This window comes from Corvus brachyrhynchos, unplaced genomic scaffold (assembly GCF_000691975.1).
Source record: "Corvus brachyrhynchos isolate BGI_N302 unplaced genomic scaffold, ASM69197v1 scaffold310, whole genome shotgun sequence".
NCBI classification, from domain to species: domain Eukaryota; kingdom Metazoa; phylum Chordata; class Aves; order Passeriformes; family Corvidae; genus Corvus; species Corvus brachyrhynchos.
In genome coordinates this window covers 674,308-691,098 of record NW_008236213.1, presented here as the reverse complement: position 1 = coordinate 691,098, position 16,791 = coordinate 674,308, and the positions used below count along the sequence as shown (strand labels likewise).

The following is a 16,791-nucleotide window of genomic DNA, read 5'->3' as shown; positions in this document are numbered from 1 at the left end:
ACATTCATAACACACTCTTGTCAACTATTAAACAATTTGACCTTGTAATATCTAATATTGTATAGTGCATTCTCTCTGTATTTTTGAAAGTACATCTTAATATTTTAAAATTACTTCTAAACTTACCATAACGAAATGCATTGTGTATCTAGGAGGAGAAAGTCCTAAAGGCTCTCTGCTTTTCATCATAAATGTTTTAGAGGATTCACAAATGTGGCATTTCTAATTTCATGAGGTTTCAGACTTTCTTGGCAGTGATCCACAAGCAGAATGAATTCTTTGGGTTGTTTTTTGTTGGGAACTTCTTATTCAAATATTGCAAGGCAGTTCATGCTTTGTCTCTGCCAAAATCTTGGGGGGAGAAAAAACTTCAAAATAAAAAGTTTGTTATACTGTCACTTTGGAGAGTCTAGAGGACTTTCCAAATCTGAAGAAGCTGCTTTAAAAATTCATGGGGTTTCTGTATGAAGACTGAATTATTCATAGGTTGGGGAATGATTCATATTTTCTTTGTTTTACTTTATGATTCTTTGTCCCCAAACTAAGTTTTATAATGGCCAGGAAAGATAATAAGTGGGAGTGGCTTTTTTTTTCCCTGTCATTTCAACTCAGGTTGTTTCCCCTAGTTGTGCCTTAGTTGACTTACAATAATTTGTATTCGAGGTTATCAGAAAGGATCATTAAATTTTATCAAAATAAAATAAATACTGATTTTCTGAGTTTACAGAATCTCTTCATAAATTGCTTTGTGTACATAGGTTTTGAGATGGCTCGTGCTGTAATATGGGGAGTAGTAAAAGATTCCTTATCATAGGGTTGATAGGTAATGTGTTTTGTTTTCCAAAAATTACATGAGTTAATACTACCATGATAAAAGGTATATCCATACTTTTTTAACTCTCCTGGGGCCCATAGCAGCTTTCTTCTGCTCTTCAAATTGAGATTTACTGTTGAAGTACTAGATGATATGAAGAATCCATTAATTCTTAAAACTTTGGAAAATATTTACTTATAGGCATGCTTATATAAAAAATAAGGGAACTAGGTCTAGGACCCTCTTGGATGTAGTACTATGTGGTTGACAGTTGTCTGCAATTTACAGATTTTGAGTCTGTTCATTTAAAATACTTGCTTCTGACTTATGTTTATGTTGCTATTAAAAATGTTCATCTCCAAAGAAGTAAGTCAAAAATAGGGTAGGAAAGCAGAGATTTGCTTTTGGTGTATTCACTGAACAAAGTATCAAAAGTGAAATGACTGAACTTGTAAACGAAATAAAAGCAGTGAAAGCAGTCTTAATTCGTGTCTTACTTTCTTGAAGCATTTAAGTGCTTTAAATGCAAGTTTCTTGCATTCCTTGTTTTAGTGACACTTTTTTATTTAACTTTGGCTTGTAGGATCTACCAACATGGAAAATACCAATGCTATACTGATCAAAGATGCTGGTAAATTAAATTTTACTTTATCTTTGAAGTAACAGAGCCACTTTTGTGTATGTGTTTGACTTCTTAAAATTTGCATGAATTCTCCTCTGATTGATGTTGGTCTTGACCTTTGAAAATGTGTATGTAAAAATACACTGCTTTTTGGCTTTTTTCTGGAGCAAGCAATGTCCTTTACTGAACTGTTCTTTCTGCTCTGCCAAGTAAATGACTTTCAGTGCTTTCATGGAGATGCTCTGTCCATTTTACAAGTGAGGAGCTCTTATGGCAAAACATAATAATTGTTTCTTATGGAACCATCCTTGATGATAGAATAAGATCCTTATTGTTCTTTTGGCTTCTAGCTCTTTTCAAGAATCTAACCTTTCTTCTATAGTGTCTTTCTTCTACTATTTCCACCAGAGCTCCTTTTCACCATGGTCTGATAAAACTTTGTAAAGAAAGATATGCTTTAGTTTTGTTTGCTTTATTATGTTCAGGTTACCAAAATGTGGTTTGAATATTAAATTAATCTGATTATTTAGTATTAAAAGATTAACATTTAAGCAAACAATAAGCATAACTATTGTTTTTCCCCAGTGTATAATGCGGTTGGACTGGCTGCTTATGAACTATTTGATAGTGTGGATTTTGATCAATGGTTTAAAAATCAACTATTAGCAGAACTACAAGTTTCTCATGACAGGTAAACATCTTGGTTTGTTATGCCTTCATCATTTAAATACAAACTGTTGATACAAATCTGATAAGATATAATGTCTAATAATTGCTGAGTTGAAAAATACTCAACCTTGAAACATATCCACTAAATGAGTAGAGGTATGAAATGCATACAGATAACTGATACAGTCACAGAAGAGTGTTCTTGATAGTTTATGTTTAAATTACTGTGTGGTGGATACTTCCAGGGTTCTGTAAAAGTACATTGTCTGTCTTCTTGCATACATTAGAGTTGACAAAACCTTCTAAGGATAACCACCTTCTCTCATTTAAAGAAATGAGACCTCCGGAGACCCTAGAGTCCTCTAGGCAGCAAGTCCAACTGAAATCTGTGGAAATAGTCCCTATAAAACTGTAGTTTTATAAAATAGCGATTCGTTCTTCTCTTTTAGTTTAAATACAAGCCCTCTGTAATTCTGTTCTGTTAATTTTGCTGCAATAAATAGGGGAAATAAGGATTTGGGTTGTGTTGTAAAGAGTGAATGATTGCGGGCTTGTTCTACATGAAGAGTTTTTTACAGTCCATCTGCTGTGGTGTTTCCTTCTCACCAAGGTCACCCTCACTTGGATGGCCTTCACATGAGTACCTCTTATTTAGCAAATATCATCGGGTACTTTGAAAGATCATTTTTGGCATCTCAGTACAGACTGAGCTGTCGCTCTTTGTAGCTATCTGGAAGACACTGTTCCTCCCTTTTCCTCAAACTCACTCTTCCCCCAGGGGAAGGACAGTGACCACTATTGTGCATGCTGATCCTTATCAGACAAGTTCAAATCAGCCAGTGACTCTAAATAAGTATGTCCTGTTTTTCTCAGCACAGTTATTAGCGCTGACCCGAATGTCCTTTGAAGACTGTAACTATGTTTTTCTTCTACATTTGCAGTTCATCTTACCAGTGACAATCTTTATGTGAAACATCAACTAATTTGTTTCCTTATACCCTTAGGAGCTACTATAAATTGTAAATTATTTCTGTAATGGGTCACTAGTCAGCTCTTTTATTTCCAAATGCTCTATTTACATAGAGAGTTCGTGTAGAGTGGAAGATCCTGTTAAAATATTAAAATGCTTCCTTTCACTACAGTATACTTCTAAAAAAATTGATTACTTACTTTTGGATGTATAACCTTATGTTAGTGTCAAAGAATGATTGCCACAGTTGTTTACCTGCTGTCTCCTAATGCTTTTATTCTTTTTCTCATTAGACTATTTTTTAAACTAAGATTTCACTTACTATTTACAAGTGGCCAAGTATTCTAGTGGTTAAGCTAAATGTCAGAAGAGCAGGAAAAAATGGGAGATCTTGTATAAGATTGTTCATTTGCTGTTGTGCTCCACCAGAAGCAGTCTCTAAATAAAGCTGCCATGAACTTTGCAGCACATGCTGGCTAAGGCATTTTTATGCTATTCACCCATATGGCATAAGTAAAACTTACTTTGTGTTGTGACAAGTTTTGTGTTGTTGATACAGTTATATTACAGTTCAGAAAGAGAGCTGGTATAACCATTTGGTTGGCATTTGCGATATCCCAGGATGAAATTCCTGTGGGGCAGAAGCTTGTAGCAGAAATTGTCTGGAATTTTGAAGCCCTTTTTGCTTGAACTGCTTTTAATTGCTTCATCATTGGAGACCACCATGGCAATAAGGGGAGGCAGTGGTTTGAATGGAGTGCTGCTTTACCAGCAGCTTTGGAATACGTATGCAGTTCAGATAGAGTGGGTTGAAGGGTATGACCTGCTGTCCCACAGAATGTCCCATGGTGACTCATGCGTGTTCAAGAACTAGTTGATGTTTGGAAGCACAAACCTGTCTGTTGTCAGCAATGAGCGTGGAGTTTGCAGTGTTTTGTTTTCTCTGAGTGTTTCATTACCTGTTGATAGTAAACCCATCAACCATGACCACAGCAGTAGAAGAAATATGGAATTAATAAAAAAAATTCTAAAAGATTTTTAGAAACAGTGCATTGCCAAATTTATAGCTTGCCGTGATCCTTAGTTTAGTACTCATTAATGAGAAACTTTTCCTTAATATGAAAGTAGTTTACTGAATACATTCTTTTTTGTGGTAACTCATTTGTAAAGCAACATTTTCTGCTGAGAGACAAAGTAAAATAGTTTTGACTTGAATGTCTTATGCAGTCCAGACTGCCTTATTTTGGAATATGGTCACTTTTCCCATGTGAGCTTTAGGTCCACCAGGCTTAGTGGTAGACCTGTGTTTAGTCAGTGTGTGCTCTTTCTGTGAAAGCTAATGTTCTGAGGCGAGCTTTTCCCAGAAATAGTGAATGTAGAAAAAGTAGGACCTCAAAAATGAGCACCTATGAGTAGAAGAGTTCCTAGAAACTTAAGTATTAAAAAGCAAAATCTACCCCAAAAAATCACAAAAACATTTTGTATTTTCTCTATCATGGAGACAGAGAGAGAAGTAATATAGAGATGCAGGTAGGACGTATGGATCACACAATAGATACCAGCAGACCTGAAAATCTTTGCTGTCAGCAGACAGTTATGTACTTAGATCATGTCATTTATAACTTTGATTTGATAGTGGTTTGAAAACTGTCCAACTCCAATCTCAAGAAAATCACTTAGTTTTTTTAATACTCTGATGTTTACGAGTTTGTGTGTCAGATACAGGCCTTCTAAGAGTAGAAAAAGTTGTATCATCACAGCTTCTTGAACAAATCAAAGGATTTATTAATGAGGCAATGTATTGTGTAAGTCATGCTTCAGCATGCGTTATTGATGTTTTACTGCCACTCAGTAAACATTGAGCAACCCTGGATGTTATTCCTTGTTAGATTAGTGTTCCAGTCTAATGAATTGCTTTATATATGCTATTTCCACAACTTTCATGTTCTCTGAAAATGTTCTTTGTTTATAGTCTCATAGTTATGGGAATGTTTAATAAAACATACTTACTAAATGTAGAGAAATGTCAACTTCAGTTTATATGGCATCTTGATGGCTAACAAGACATTCAAATGAATCAAATGAAAAATACATTTACAGTAACAATATATTAGTTAAAATTCTATAAATATGGTTCATCTTTCTTAACTTCACATATCTGCAAGTTAAACATATAAATCTGAGTTATTTGATCATTGGGGAAAAATAGCAGCTCTGTGAAATGTTTTTCTCAATCGTTGTTCTGGTTTGTTCTTTCCATTGACTCTAAAGCTGTTTGATTTGTGCCCTTGTCATGGCAGTAGTGCAAGATTAGGTAATGTCTGTTCTTAGAATAGTTTTAGACTGATGAAGTGAACTACTCTGACAGTTGCTGTAGTGCAGTCCTTAAGTTTGCATTTTTAAATTGTATCTGACTTAAAATTTTTGAGCATAAATAGAATGTCAAGGGAATTGCTGGGAACTATAGTGAAAGCAGTAGATACCATGATTGCCATAATAAATTTAACATTTATTTTTATTTTTTTTAAATTGGTGTGCTGTATGCAGAATGAACTGTATCTTTAGGAGACATTCAAGATGCAGTCATTTAGGATGAAAATTATCTTTTTCAGACTAAGTTGGCTTTTCCTGAGCCCTTCTTGTGAAGAATTTTAATGGAAAAGGTTTTTGCTCTGAAGTTGATCCTGACAAACTAAGTCTTTTAATTGTTTTGGGCAATAATATTTGCATCATGATTCTTGGATATCTTTTTCATCAAAATATTCTATTATAACTAGTGCAATGAGTTCACGAGTGCAATTTTTTTTCCTCCTACTTTTAAAGGTATAAACCAATACGCCGACGAGTAATATGGCTGATTGGACAGTGGATTTCTGTAAAATTCAAATCAGACTTGAGACCTGTTTTATATGAAGCAATTTGTAACTTGCTTCAAGACCGTGACTTAGTGGTAAGTATAAATAACTAATCTTTTGGATTACACATTTGTTGTAATCACAGATGAAACAGAAATACCTTACTTTGTGTAAACTTGATTGAGAATTTCATATCATCATGCCTTAAAGTCTGTTGTGTCTTGCAAAAGATTAACCATTGGGAAGATGTGGTGATGTTTAATTGTGGAGATACTGAACAGTAATGTCAAAGATATTAAATGAGCCCTGAAGATGTTCAGTCAAGTGATGACTTTGGTGGGAAAATGAATTCTGAGAACAACAATCTGTTTTTGTAGGAATAAAATTATTGAATATCTTGCAGTAGTTTATAAATGAATGGATACTTTATGTAGTTAGAACAGAGTTATTCTGTGACTAGTCCCTTCACTATACAGCATTGATTGAGTGAGTTTGCAGATTACACCAAGCTGGGTGGGAGTGCTGAACTGCTGGAGGGCAGGAAGGCTCTGCAGAGGGATCTGGCCAGGCTGGATCATGGGCTGAGGCCGATGGTGTGAGGTTCAACAAGGCCCAGTGCCGGGTCCTGCTCTTGGGTCACAACAACCCCAGGCAGTGCCACAGGCTGCGGATGCAGGTGAGGGAGCTGGGGTTGTTTTGTCTCGAGTAAAGGAGGCTCAGGGCAGACCTTATCGCTCTACACCTGCCTGAAAGGAGGCTCTAGCCAGGTGGGGGTCAGTCTCTTCTCCCAGGCAACCATTGACAGGACAAGGAGAATTGGCCTCAAGCTGCATCGAGGGAGGTTCAGGTTGGACATTAGGAAAAATTTCTTCGCTGAAAGAGTTGTCAGGCATTGGAAGAGGTGGATTCACCTGGAAATGTTTCAATAATGTGTGGATATGGCACTTAGGAACATGGTTTAGTGATGGTGGTGCTGGTTTGACAGTTGGACTAGATGATCCTAAAGGTCTTTTGCATCTGTAACAATTCTGTGATTCTATGGTTATTTAGGCATTAAAATTACTTGCTAGCAGGATATGATAAAAGGCATTGGTTGCTAAATTGCTTGAGTACAAGTCTGTGGTTTTAAGCTACAACTTCAGTTTGCCAACAGGTGAGATGAAGTTGAGATGCTGGTTTTGCTGTTGTTTATTTTGTTTTTATTTCTGAACAAACAGGGTTAGCAGCCCACAAAAAAACCCAAAAAATAAACTTTGCTAGTTTGGTAGGTATGTATTAGTTAGTAATTGCCAGTCATAACAATAATTTCTGTGATTCCAGACAGCTGTAGCAGAGTAGGTTGTGTTTCTGTGTCAGATGTTTTTACTGAATGCTTTCTAAGGCATTTCTAAGCATCTACAGGAAGAACAGTGTAATTTGCTGAGTTTATTTGATTCTGTGCTTCTTGGTTGACAGCAAGCCATGAGATAATTCCAAGTTAAACTCCTCTATTGCAAGAGTTTTATCACAGTCTAGATAGATATCTTCGTGTTTAATTACTTCTTGTCCTTGAAGGTTTCGCCTGAGTAGGTTTTTCAATTTCTACCACTTTAGCAATGACAAATAAAATGTAAAGGGTACTAAAATAAAAGTGAATGAAAATGAACTAACTGCATTTCTTAGAGGATGATAGGACACAGAGAATGATTCAATTGCAAAAACATCAGCTGATTTGATATTGTCAGATACTGTGTGGATAATCAAAATGCTTAATGGACGTATGCATGATGCTTCTTGACTTTTGTCTTTCAGGTCCGTATTGAGACAGCTACGACGCTGAAGTTAAATATCCTTATTTGAAAAGCTGTTTGATTAGTTCTTAATTCTGAGTTACTGAAAAACAATTTTAAACTTACTACCAAATTCTTCACATTATATTTTTGCTCATTTGAGTCTTGGTATCCATCTGCAATCCGTATTATTTTTCCTTAATGTTTGTTTACCTGTAGACGACTTTGAGTTCAGAACTGACCAGTTCTTACCAGTAAGAACATTTATATATTCTGAAGAGTTGATAAATCCATAGAGAAAAGCAGGAAAAAATACTTTCCCGTTTCATTTTGAGCTACACTGTCTAGTAATTGATGTGTGTGCATGTTTATATTGTATGTTCACTCTTCATAGACCAAAATATATACTCGTACTGCTGCTGTTAAGGTTGCTAATGTGTAGATACAAAGTTCAGAACATTTTAATACTATGGCTGTTACAACTTCATAGCAGTGGGTTTAGTACTCTATACTGGGTGTTGCCAGACAGTAAGTTTCTTTATGATAAGAAAATATTAAAACTGTATCTAACAAACACATCTCCACACCACTGTGGCTTTCCACATGCCCGTTTCATGCAGTTCTTTCCAACCTGCTGCTTCTTAAAAATATTAAATACAAGTGTGTGGTTAAAGTAGTGCCTTAAAAAGGCGCTACTTTCTGGTTCTCCTGTATTTGTGTTCTTTACTGTGGTCATTACTGTTGTCATTAAGTAAACAGTGAAAAGAGATAAATAGATCAAAGTTTTATTTTCATCACTCAAATTTAGTTTTTTCTTATTTTATTATGACTTCCATGTTAATTTCAACTCGCTTGAGAACAAAGAAAACAAAAATGCAGAGTGCATGTAGACTGTAAACACTGGGATTTTTTTAACATGTCTTTTTCAGTTCAATATTTAACTTTTATCTACTGCCCCAAAAGCTGGAAGACTGTACCTTTGCTTTGACTCCAACAAAGTGCTCCTTCTGGAGAGACAGCCAATTTTACCTGTGAAATCATGTTTACACTTATCAAAACACGAAAGTCGTATACGTTCAAACTGATCGTGTTTGAACTGTTGTGTAAGAGCATATCTGAATATTTTTGCCTTGCTTAGGCAGTGATTGGCTAATGTGCTTTTTTCCAAGTGAAAGAGTAACATTTTGCATGCTTTGTAAGTGTTCTTCAAAGTTTATGGATGTCGTAGAGTTTTAAGGATACAGGAAAATTACAAGTTCATGTCACCAGTTGTATTTTTGACGGTCTAATCTGCATTTCTTTATTTTTCTTTTAGTACCTAGAGTCCATGTTTACACTGCTCTTTCAGCTGCTTCAGGAAGTAACACAGTGTGACACCAAAATGCATGTTCTTCATGTTCTGTCTTGTGTGATTGAAAGAGTCAATATGCAGGTATTTAAAAATATATTTCAGTTTTAGCTTTGTCCTAAGAACACAGAGGAGAACTTGATGTGGAAGGAAAATGTCATCAATTAATAGACTGGTTATTGTTGTCAGAGATGCCTGCGCTGTTGGCATTACTTGGTTCTCTTTTCAAGTCTCATTTATCTTTCATGTAAAATGTTAACTTACTTTTCCTAAGTTACTATGTATTTTTTGTATTGAATCAGCTTTTGGAGTACAGAAGGATTTTCACATCTTGTGGCATTTCTTGTAATTTTATTTATTTATTTGTGATTTATTTTAATTGTCTCATATCTGAACTAATATTTTAATCTATCTTACATATTAAAAAAGATGTTTTTTGGGAAAAATGCTTTGCACTCCTGTGGAGTGTACAGTTAAATTTGTAATTTCTTGTTAGTACTGGTCTGGGTCAGAGTTGCCTCTACAGCACTCTCCTTAACTGCATGATAGGTTTCAAATTCACATTATGAAAATTCAGTACTTTAGTGTTAAAGTATGTGCTTCAGCTTTTACATAAAGAATTTGAAGATAGTTTTGCAGAATTAAACTGAATAGCTGACTGCTTTTGTCTCAGGTTTTGTTGTGGTGGGTTTGGTTTGGTTTTTTTTTTCCAGTATTACTGTATTAAGGACAGAGATAATGCATGTTTTTGAGCTTATCCTCGTCTTTCTACAAATAGTTCTGTCTGAGAGCCAGATGAAGCTTTCATAATTGTCCCTTGCAGGAAAAGTCAGCATGACAGCAGATTTCCCTGCAGTTTAGATCATCTAGAGAAGCAGCATTAAAGACAAGTTGAGAAAGAACCCTTGAATATGTTTAGGTTAATTACTAATTAAATACTTTAGAAGACAAATAGATTAACGTTTTAGTACTGAAGAGCATAATAATAAAAAATGTAGGCTAGGACAAATCTCTGGAAGTTACACAGTCTAAATCCTGCTCAAAGGATAGGTAACTTCAGAGGTTATTCAGCTTTTTTTTTTTTTTTTTTTTTTGGTTTTACTGGGACTGTTTCTGGTCTTAAAGTATGATGTTGTTTAAGAATCCTGTCTAAGTGAAGAATGTATTAATATGAAAATATCTCTGCGTATCAAGTTTTAGATATTTTTAGTGTCCCATTTACTACATAAGCTTGATTGCCATGCACAAATGTCACCATAAGTAATATGTTCTTTTCAAAGTACTCTGTAGTCAGAAGTTAATTCAGTCACAAAGTAAAGAATATGGTGTTTTAGTAAGATTTAAGCAAACTGTATTTCTACTGTGACAAAAGCAGCTCCTACATTTTTCAAAAACTATGCTTGGGATAAATTATTATTCTTGTTTCACAACTAAGAAACCAATTTGTATTCTGAACTTTAGATACGACCATATGTAGGATGTTTGGTTCAGTATTTACCACTCCTTTGGAAGCAGAGTGAGGAGCACAATATGCTACGATGTGCCATTCTAACCACCCTAATCCATCTCATCCAGGTAAAGAATTAGTCACATAAAAGTTGTTAGTATCTGCTACAGTTCTTTCTTGATGATAAAACAGTATGCGGCTATATTGCCTGCAGAATCCATGCTATTCACTACCTCTTTAATACGGATTCTGTGCCACCCAACCTTTCCAACCCCTGCTGCATGTCAAAGAAGATATAGTAGGACTAGCAGAGACCAAGAGAAGTGCTCCTAGGGCAGTGTCTGTACAGGAACAGACTTAATATGGGTGCAGTCTTGATATTGTGGAAATGCATGACCTAAGAGGATGGTATTGTAGAGGTTAACAGCGGAGAGAAAATGAACGGGAAATGACAAATATTATTATAAAAGGAGAAATAAAGGTTCTTTAAAAAGTGGCATAACTTTAAGTGAAGAGGAAACAAGTTTTTACCATAAACAAATTGTGGAAATTCTTGTTTCTGTCCCCTGTGGAGCCTGAAATATCAGTATTTTTTTACTAAAGGTTTATCTCTTGGTCTAGGTAGACACAAAAAGATGAGGCAAATTTATAGAAGAATCTTTTTCTTTTAAGGCATGTTTCTTTAAGTAAGTAGATAAATCCACAGAGAAGCTGCAACTTAGAAACATCAAATAATTAAAAATTTTCCATTATCAAAATACAGGAATTATGCAAATTCAGCATTCCACTAGCCTCAGTTCTCTTAAGCAGTAATATTACAGTATTTTGTAATGCTGTTCAGTAATTGGCAGTAGTTCCCAATTTACTCTTCATTGTTCAGAAGTCTCATGGATCATTTAAAAACTAAATCAGTGTCATAAGTCTGTGAATCTTTGTGTAGCTATAAAAACAAACACTTCTCCTGATTATTAGAATATGTAAACTATTTTGTAAATGATAAGAACCAAAGAGTAATTACTTTCTTGATCTGTAAAACATTCAGCTTTTAGTCACTTGGTATTTGTTAGACTTGTGACTCTTCCAAGAGAGAATGTTTTTAGGAATGTATGTTTATCATTTTTTCTTGCAGACTATTGATAAATAGGCTTAGGAATAACAGACTATTTTATTGTTGTACGAAATGGAAGCAAGTTCAACCTCTGATTTCTTGAATGCATGTTTACGAGTGAATATAACAGCATTGTAGATCTTTTCCATGCTGATTTTGAAATGCTTGATTTAAGGTTTTTGACATACTTTATATTTCTTACTTATTTTGTAGGGACTGGGAGCAGACAGCAAAAATCTTTATCCCTTTCTACTTCCAGTTATCCAACTGAGTACAGATGTTTCTCAGCCTCCACATGTCTATCTTCTGGAAGATGGTTTAGAGCTGTGGTAAGAATGTTTTCTATCTGATTCTAGTTTTGAAACAGTTATTTTTGTATCCCCAGAAGAAAAAATTGTCAAAAGCTTTGAATATTAAAACTGATATATTCTTGTTACCTTACCTTGACATCACCTGTATCACGCCTTTTCTCAGAAGACAGGAGATTAGGGAATTTATATACTCAGCTATTTTTAGTTTTGTTTCCTTTATAATTAATTTTCAGGCAGTTGATACTGAAGATACCATTCTGTAGTGATAATGAACAGCAAGACAAAAAGTCTAGATTCACTATAATGTGCGTGCTAAACTAACAATTTGGTGTGCTTGACTTCAGAAGAACAGTGAGCCAATGGATCTCAGAGCTAGTTACAGGAATTGTCAAAAGTACAAGGATAAAATGTAGAAGTTACCTTCTATATCTCAGACTATTTGGTGAGTGAACATAAAATAAGAAGTGACAGTCTCCTCAGTTTGCCATGAGCCTGATTTATTTGTTTCTGGTGCAGCCGATGCTGCAAGAGGGGAGAACAGTTACCTGGACCTAAGTCAGCACATACTTCTGAAGAATTGGAATTCATAGTTTGTCTTAAAATAGTAAGCAATTCCTTTGATCTAAATTGTAGCAAATGAGATCTAAATTGTGATTTTCAATTACAAATACTTAACCTACAAATGATATGTTCTTATGTACAGCAAAACTGAAATCTATAATGCTGGTGGCAGCAAGTTAAAGTGCAAGAGCTTCTCAAAATTTAGGATAGGGGCCTTCTACATGTATCAGTTCAGAATCTTTATATATTCTTAGTAATACTGATCTTGAGGTTGCTCTTCTGATGTCTGTGCAGAAGAGTATTTTTAGATGTCCAAGAGCATCAGAGAAATCTGGATGGAGCTGGCAGAAACAGTTGAGACTCTAATGGCTTCTTCAGCCAGGAGCAGGAAGACAGCCATTCCACATGACCAGATATATTCTTTAAATATGGTAGTCCCATAAGATCTAGGAAAAAACCTGGAATTTGCTGCTGTGCCTTTAAATGCAAGCTTAATTTATAACTACTGTTTTCAAACCTCAGGAATTTTAAATTGTTATAAACAATGTATGGTAATCAGTGCATCATTTCAGGCATAAAAAAACCCGTAAAAGTGTGAGCTGGTCTAGCACATCTTCTCCTTTGAGGTGTAGAACACAACATGTGTTGTCCTTGCACCTTTCTACCCACCTTCTCTGAGTTCCTTGGCTGGCTACTTAGACATTCTCACTGTTGCATTTCAGAGCTTATGTTGTCTTTATTTTCCTACCTTGACAAGACCTGTGCGTATACTGATGAGCGTGTTGTAAGGACTATTGCTCTGCTTGAAGTATGCTTCTGGTAATTGTTACACGTTGTTGATAATATAGATGGTTTCTGGAAGTTAAAATGTTTACATCTGTCAAAATGATTGCTCAATGTTACTTGTACATCATCTGAAATATTTGGCTTAATCTGGTTGTAGGTTAGTAACTTTGGAGAATAGTCCATGTCTTACACCAGAACTCCTGAGAATATTTCAGAATATGTCTGCCCTTCTTGGTAAGTCTTTTACCAATAAAATTTCAGAGTTTTTTCCTGCTGCTTGTTGTTCATGCACTAAGCAATGCTCCTGTGGCTGCAAGTACTATGGGAGCTTGCAAAATTGTAACAAAAATACAGGAACAGGTTTCTATTGTCTGACTTTCTCCTCTTTTTTAATATTTATCATCTACTTACCCAGTTCTCTGTTTTTTAATAAATTGGAGCTGCTGTACCCAAAAGATAAGACAAATTTCAGTTTATCATTTCAGAGGGTATTTTAAGAAGTTTCTGAACTTTAACACCAAATGTGCCAAGTGTTACTGATATTGATTATATGGGATACTTGCCTGATCTGTTTACAACCAATATGAAGTTATTAGCTTTTCCCTTATTCAGTTAATAACAATGTAGGATGTTTTCAAACTACCTAAATATGTCTATAAACATTTGGGTGAAGCACTAAAATTAAAAGCAGCGGTTTGTTGGCAAAATATAAACTTAATAATGAGAATTAAGATTCAGTGCTTAGGAAATACTGATATTTCAAGTGCTTTTGCTTCATAACTAAAAGGAGTATAAAAAGTCTGTAGTTTAATTTTATTATGTTACTATGTTTGTGTTTAGATCTTTAGCTGTGCTTTTGTAGGTTGCAAAGCTAATAGAGCAAACTGGTTAATTTTTTTAGGGAAATGTGGTCATAGAATTACAGAAGTTAGCCTTTAAATTGATAATTGTTTTCAGCACTTACTATTTTATTCTGACTAAAGGTTAGTAGAAAGTTACATCACGGTAGGCAGGTGCAAGGTGATGTCTTCTGTTATTTCTCCTTGTATACAGGATCTCTAATGACAAAACTGCTCTGTTAAGTAGTGGTTTTATAGTTAAATACTCCAGAGCTACCTCCAAAATTCTGTAGCTGCTGAGTACTTACTGTTGCCATCATCTGTAACTACACACCTACTGTTCCGCCTTCCTGTTGTGTGTCAGTCAGAGGTAGTATCTGCTACAGGAAGCATGCACTGCATGAATGGCTGTGATTTTCATAGTTTGTCACACTGCTAATCTGCTTGAGTTAAATTCAGAAATACTCTGTATTTGTGGTGTGTCTGTTGCTACAGATGTTTTCTCCCCAGTTCTCATGTGATACTTTTCAGAGTAGAGATGAGTAGGAATGGCAACCGTGGCATACTCTGCTAACGAAAGGTGGAGCTATTCAGGAATATTCTATACTTGTAGTAACTTCCTTAATTTATGAGTGAATCCTGGAGAATAGTGATGCTCTCCTTTGGGAAAAAAACCCAATGTTTTTAAATAAATGTTATTTATTCTGAAAAATGAAAGCTGTATGATGCTGGTACAGTAAGCAGTACAGTTAAGCTGGGTGGGCTTTCCTTAGGACAAGCCTTCAAACATGCTTATGTCAAAGGTTTTTTTATCAGGGTTGGGAGTGAGTGGCAAAAACACAGCAGCTGATGTGTAATCACAGAGTGATTCCGTCCTGTGGGCTTCTGTACTGCTTTATTTCCTGAGCATTTTTCTAAGAAACTTCTTTTCTGAGTGTTGAGTTCGTCAAAAATTTTGATTGCTGTAGACCAAAATGATTTTTTTCCCAGCACATTTTGCCAGGAAGTGGAAACCATTCTGATATGCTCTTCGCCTACAAATTCTGTCTGTTGACATCAGGAGAATCTGACTAGACAGCCTCCACGTAACACAGCCATGGTATTGTGATGCTTAAATAGAACTGGAATTTTGAATTAGTGCTAACCTTATTTTAAAACATGGTAGTTAGAAAACCAGTATAATACTGCCCTCAAGCAGCTACTTAATTCACAATGCTTGAAAAAGAGATTCTTCACTTAAATCAAGTGCAACAGTACAGTTAAAGGTGTGGCATCTTGCAAAAGAAAATATATTGATCAGTGATGATCAACTGTGCTAGTTAATTAAATAACTAGCACAGTTAATTAAATAACTGTTCAGTCTTAAACCGATAGCAGAGTTTTTCCAGTATACAAGTAGCAGTACTCACCTGAAACTTCAGCACTTAAAGTCAGACCTCTTCCTGTCCTTCTTAGCATGATGATGTAGCTGTCAGAACAAGGTGTTTTAACAGGGAAGTCAAAATTGCAAAGTCTTGTGTGACTTAACTGTCTGAGATAAGGCAAAAAAGATAATTTCTCAGAGACTGGTTTTCAATTCAGTCTGTAGTCATCAAAGTAAAAGTCAAAGGACACATAAGGTGAAGGGAAGTTCTAAATAGATAGTTACCATGCTTATGTCTTTTGAAGAAGGGTGGAGAAGTAGAGACAAGATGCTCCAGAAACTAGTTCTTGAAAATACAATGTAAGGAATGTTTACCTTCTGACCTTTGTTTTCTGAATTTATTTTTACTGAATGGAATTACTGTAATAGACCTTAATGTAATTATTTTTCTGGTATGTTTAACTTCTACATCAGCATGTAAGTCATTCAGAAAAAATGTCAGAGCTCAACATGGATGAACTAGAAGAGCTGGAAGGCAGGGAGAGAATTCATTTGTGAGATTTCTGAACTGAAAGGGAAAAAGTATATAAATATTTCTAATTTTCCTTTTTTAACTAATCTGAAAATAATATGTAGTTTTTCCTTTCCAGATATAATTGTCCTTATGAAAACATCATTTTGTACGCATTTCAGGGTACTACTGCTGTTGGAAGTGGATGTCAGAGGAGTTATACAGATCAGTTAGATTTGCCTTCAGGAGCAGAATGTTGCATTTGATATGAAGGCTTGATTTCACTTGCATAAGTGACCGACCTTCAAAGATTATGGTGCTATCACTGATGTACAATCATTATTCACAGCATAATTGTCATACTTGATTTTCAGTTCAGCACTGCTGCTACTGTTTAAATTCTGTTGAAATGTAATTGCCCTACAGAGGGGTTGCAGAGTCTCTTTAATACACATCTTGCAATGTATTGAATAATGTGGAATGGAGAAGCATTTCTGCACTGAGGCTGCTGAAAATGGCAGCTGAATCTGATACAATTTCAGGTTGAGAATATTGTCGAAATCTAGACATACCTGTTCCAAGAAGCATCAGGTTTAATGTGCATGGGCTGTATTTTTAAAGGTACTGGCAAAAACCAGATTACTGGAACTGGACTAACTCCTCTGATCCAAAAAACCTGGCAAGAGAATTGATGTATAATTAACTTTTTAAATGTAGTTAGTTGAACATGGGATCTTTCCAGAAAATTTTGGTAAACATTGAGCTACAGATGAGTGAGAGAAGTTCTGTCATTTCCATTGCATCTGTCATACCTGTTT

The 16,791-nt window shown here is 35.3% G+C and overlaps 1 protein-coding gene across 1 annotated transcript in view; it reads left to right on the top strand.

The window, feature by feature from the left end:
- The window catches only part of IPO11 (importin 11), an 81,661-nt gene that overhangs the window by 28,870 nt on the left and 36,000 nt on the right, over positions 1-16,791 (top strand). Inside the window, 9 exon segments of the mRNA XM_017743798.1 lie at positions 1,398-1,445; positions 2,022-2,127; positions 5,899-6,025; positions 7,722-7,755; positions 7,913-7,953; positions 9,015-9,131; positions 10,509-10,622; positions 11,816-11,931; positions 13,418-13,494. Of these exon segments, the coding sequence (XP_017599287.1) occupies positions 1,398-1,445; positions 2,022-2,127; positions 5,899-6,025; positions 7,722-7,755; positions 7,913-7,953; positions 9,015-9,131; positions 10,509-10,622; positions 11,816-11,931; positions 13,418-13,494 (780 nt within the window).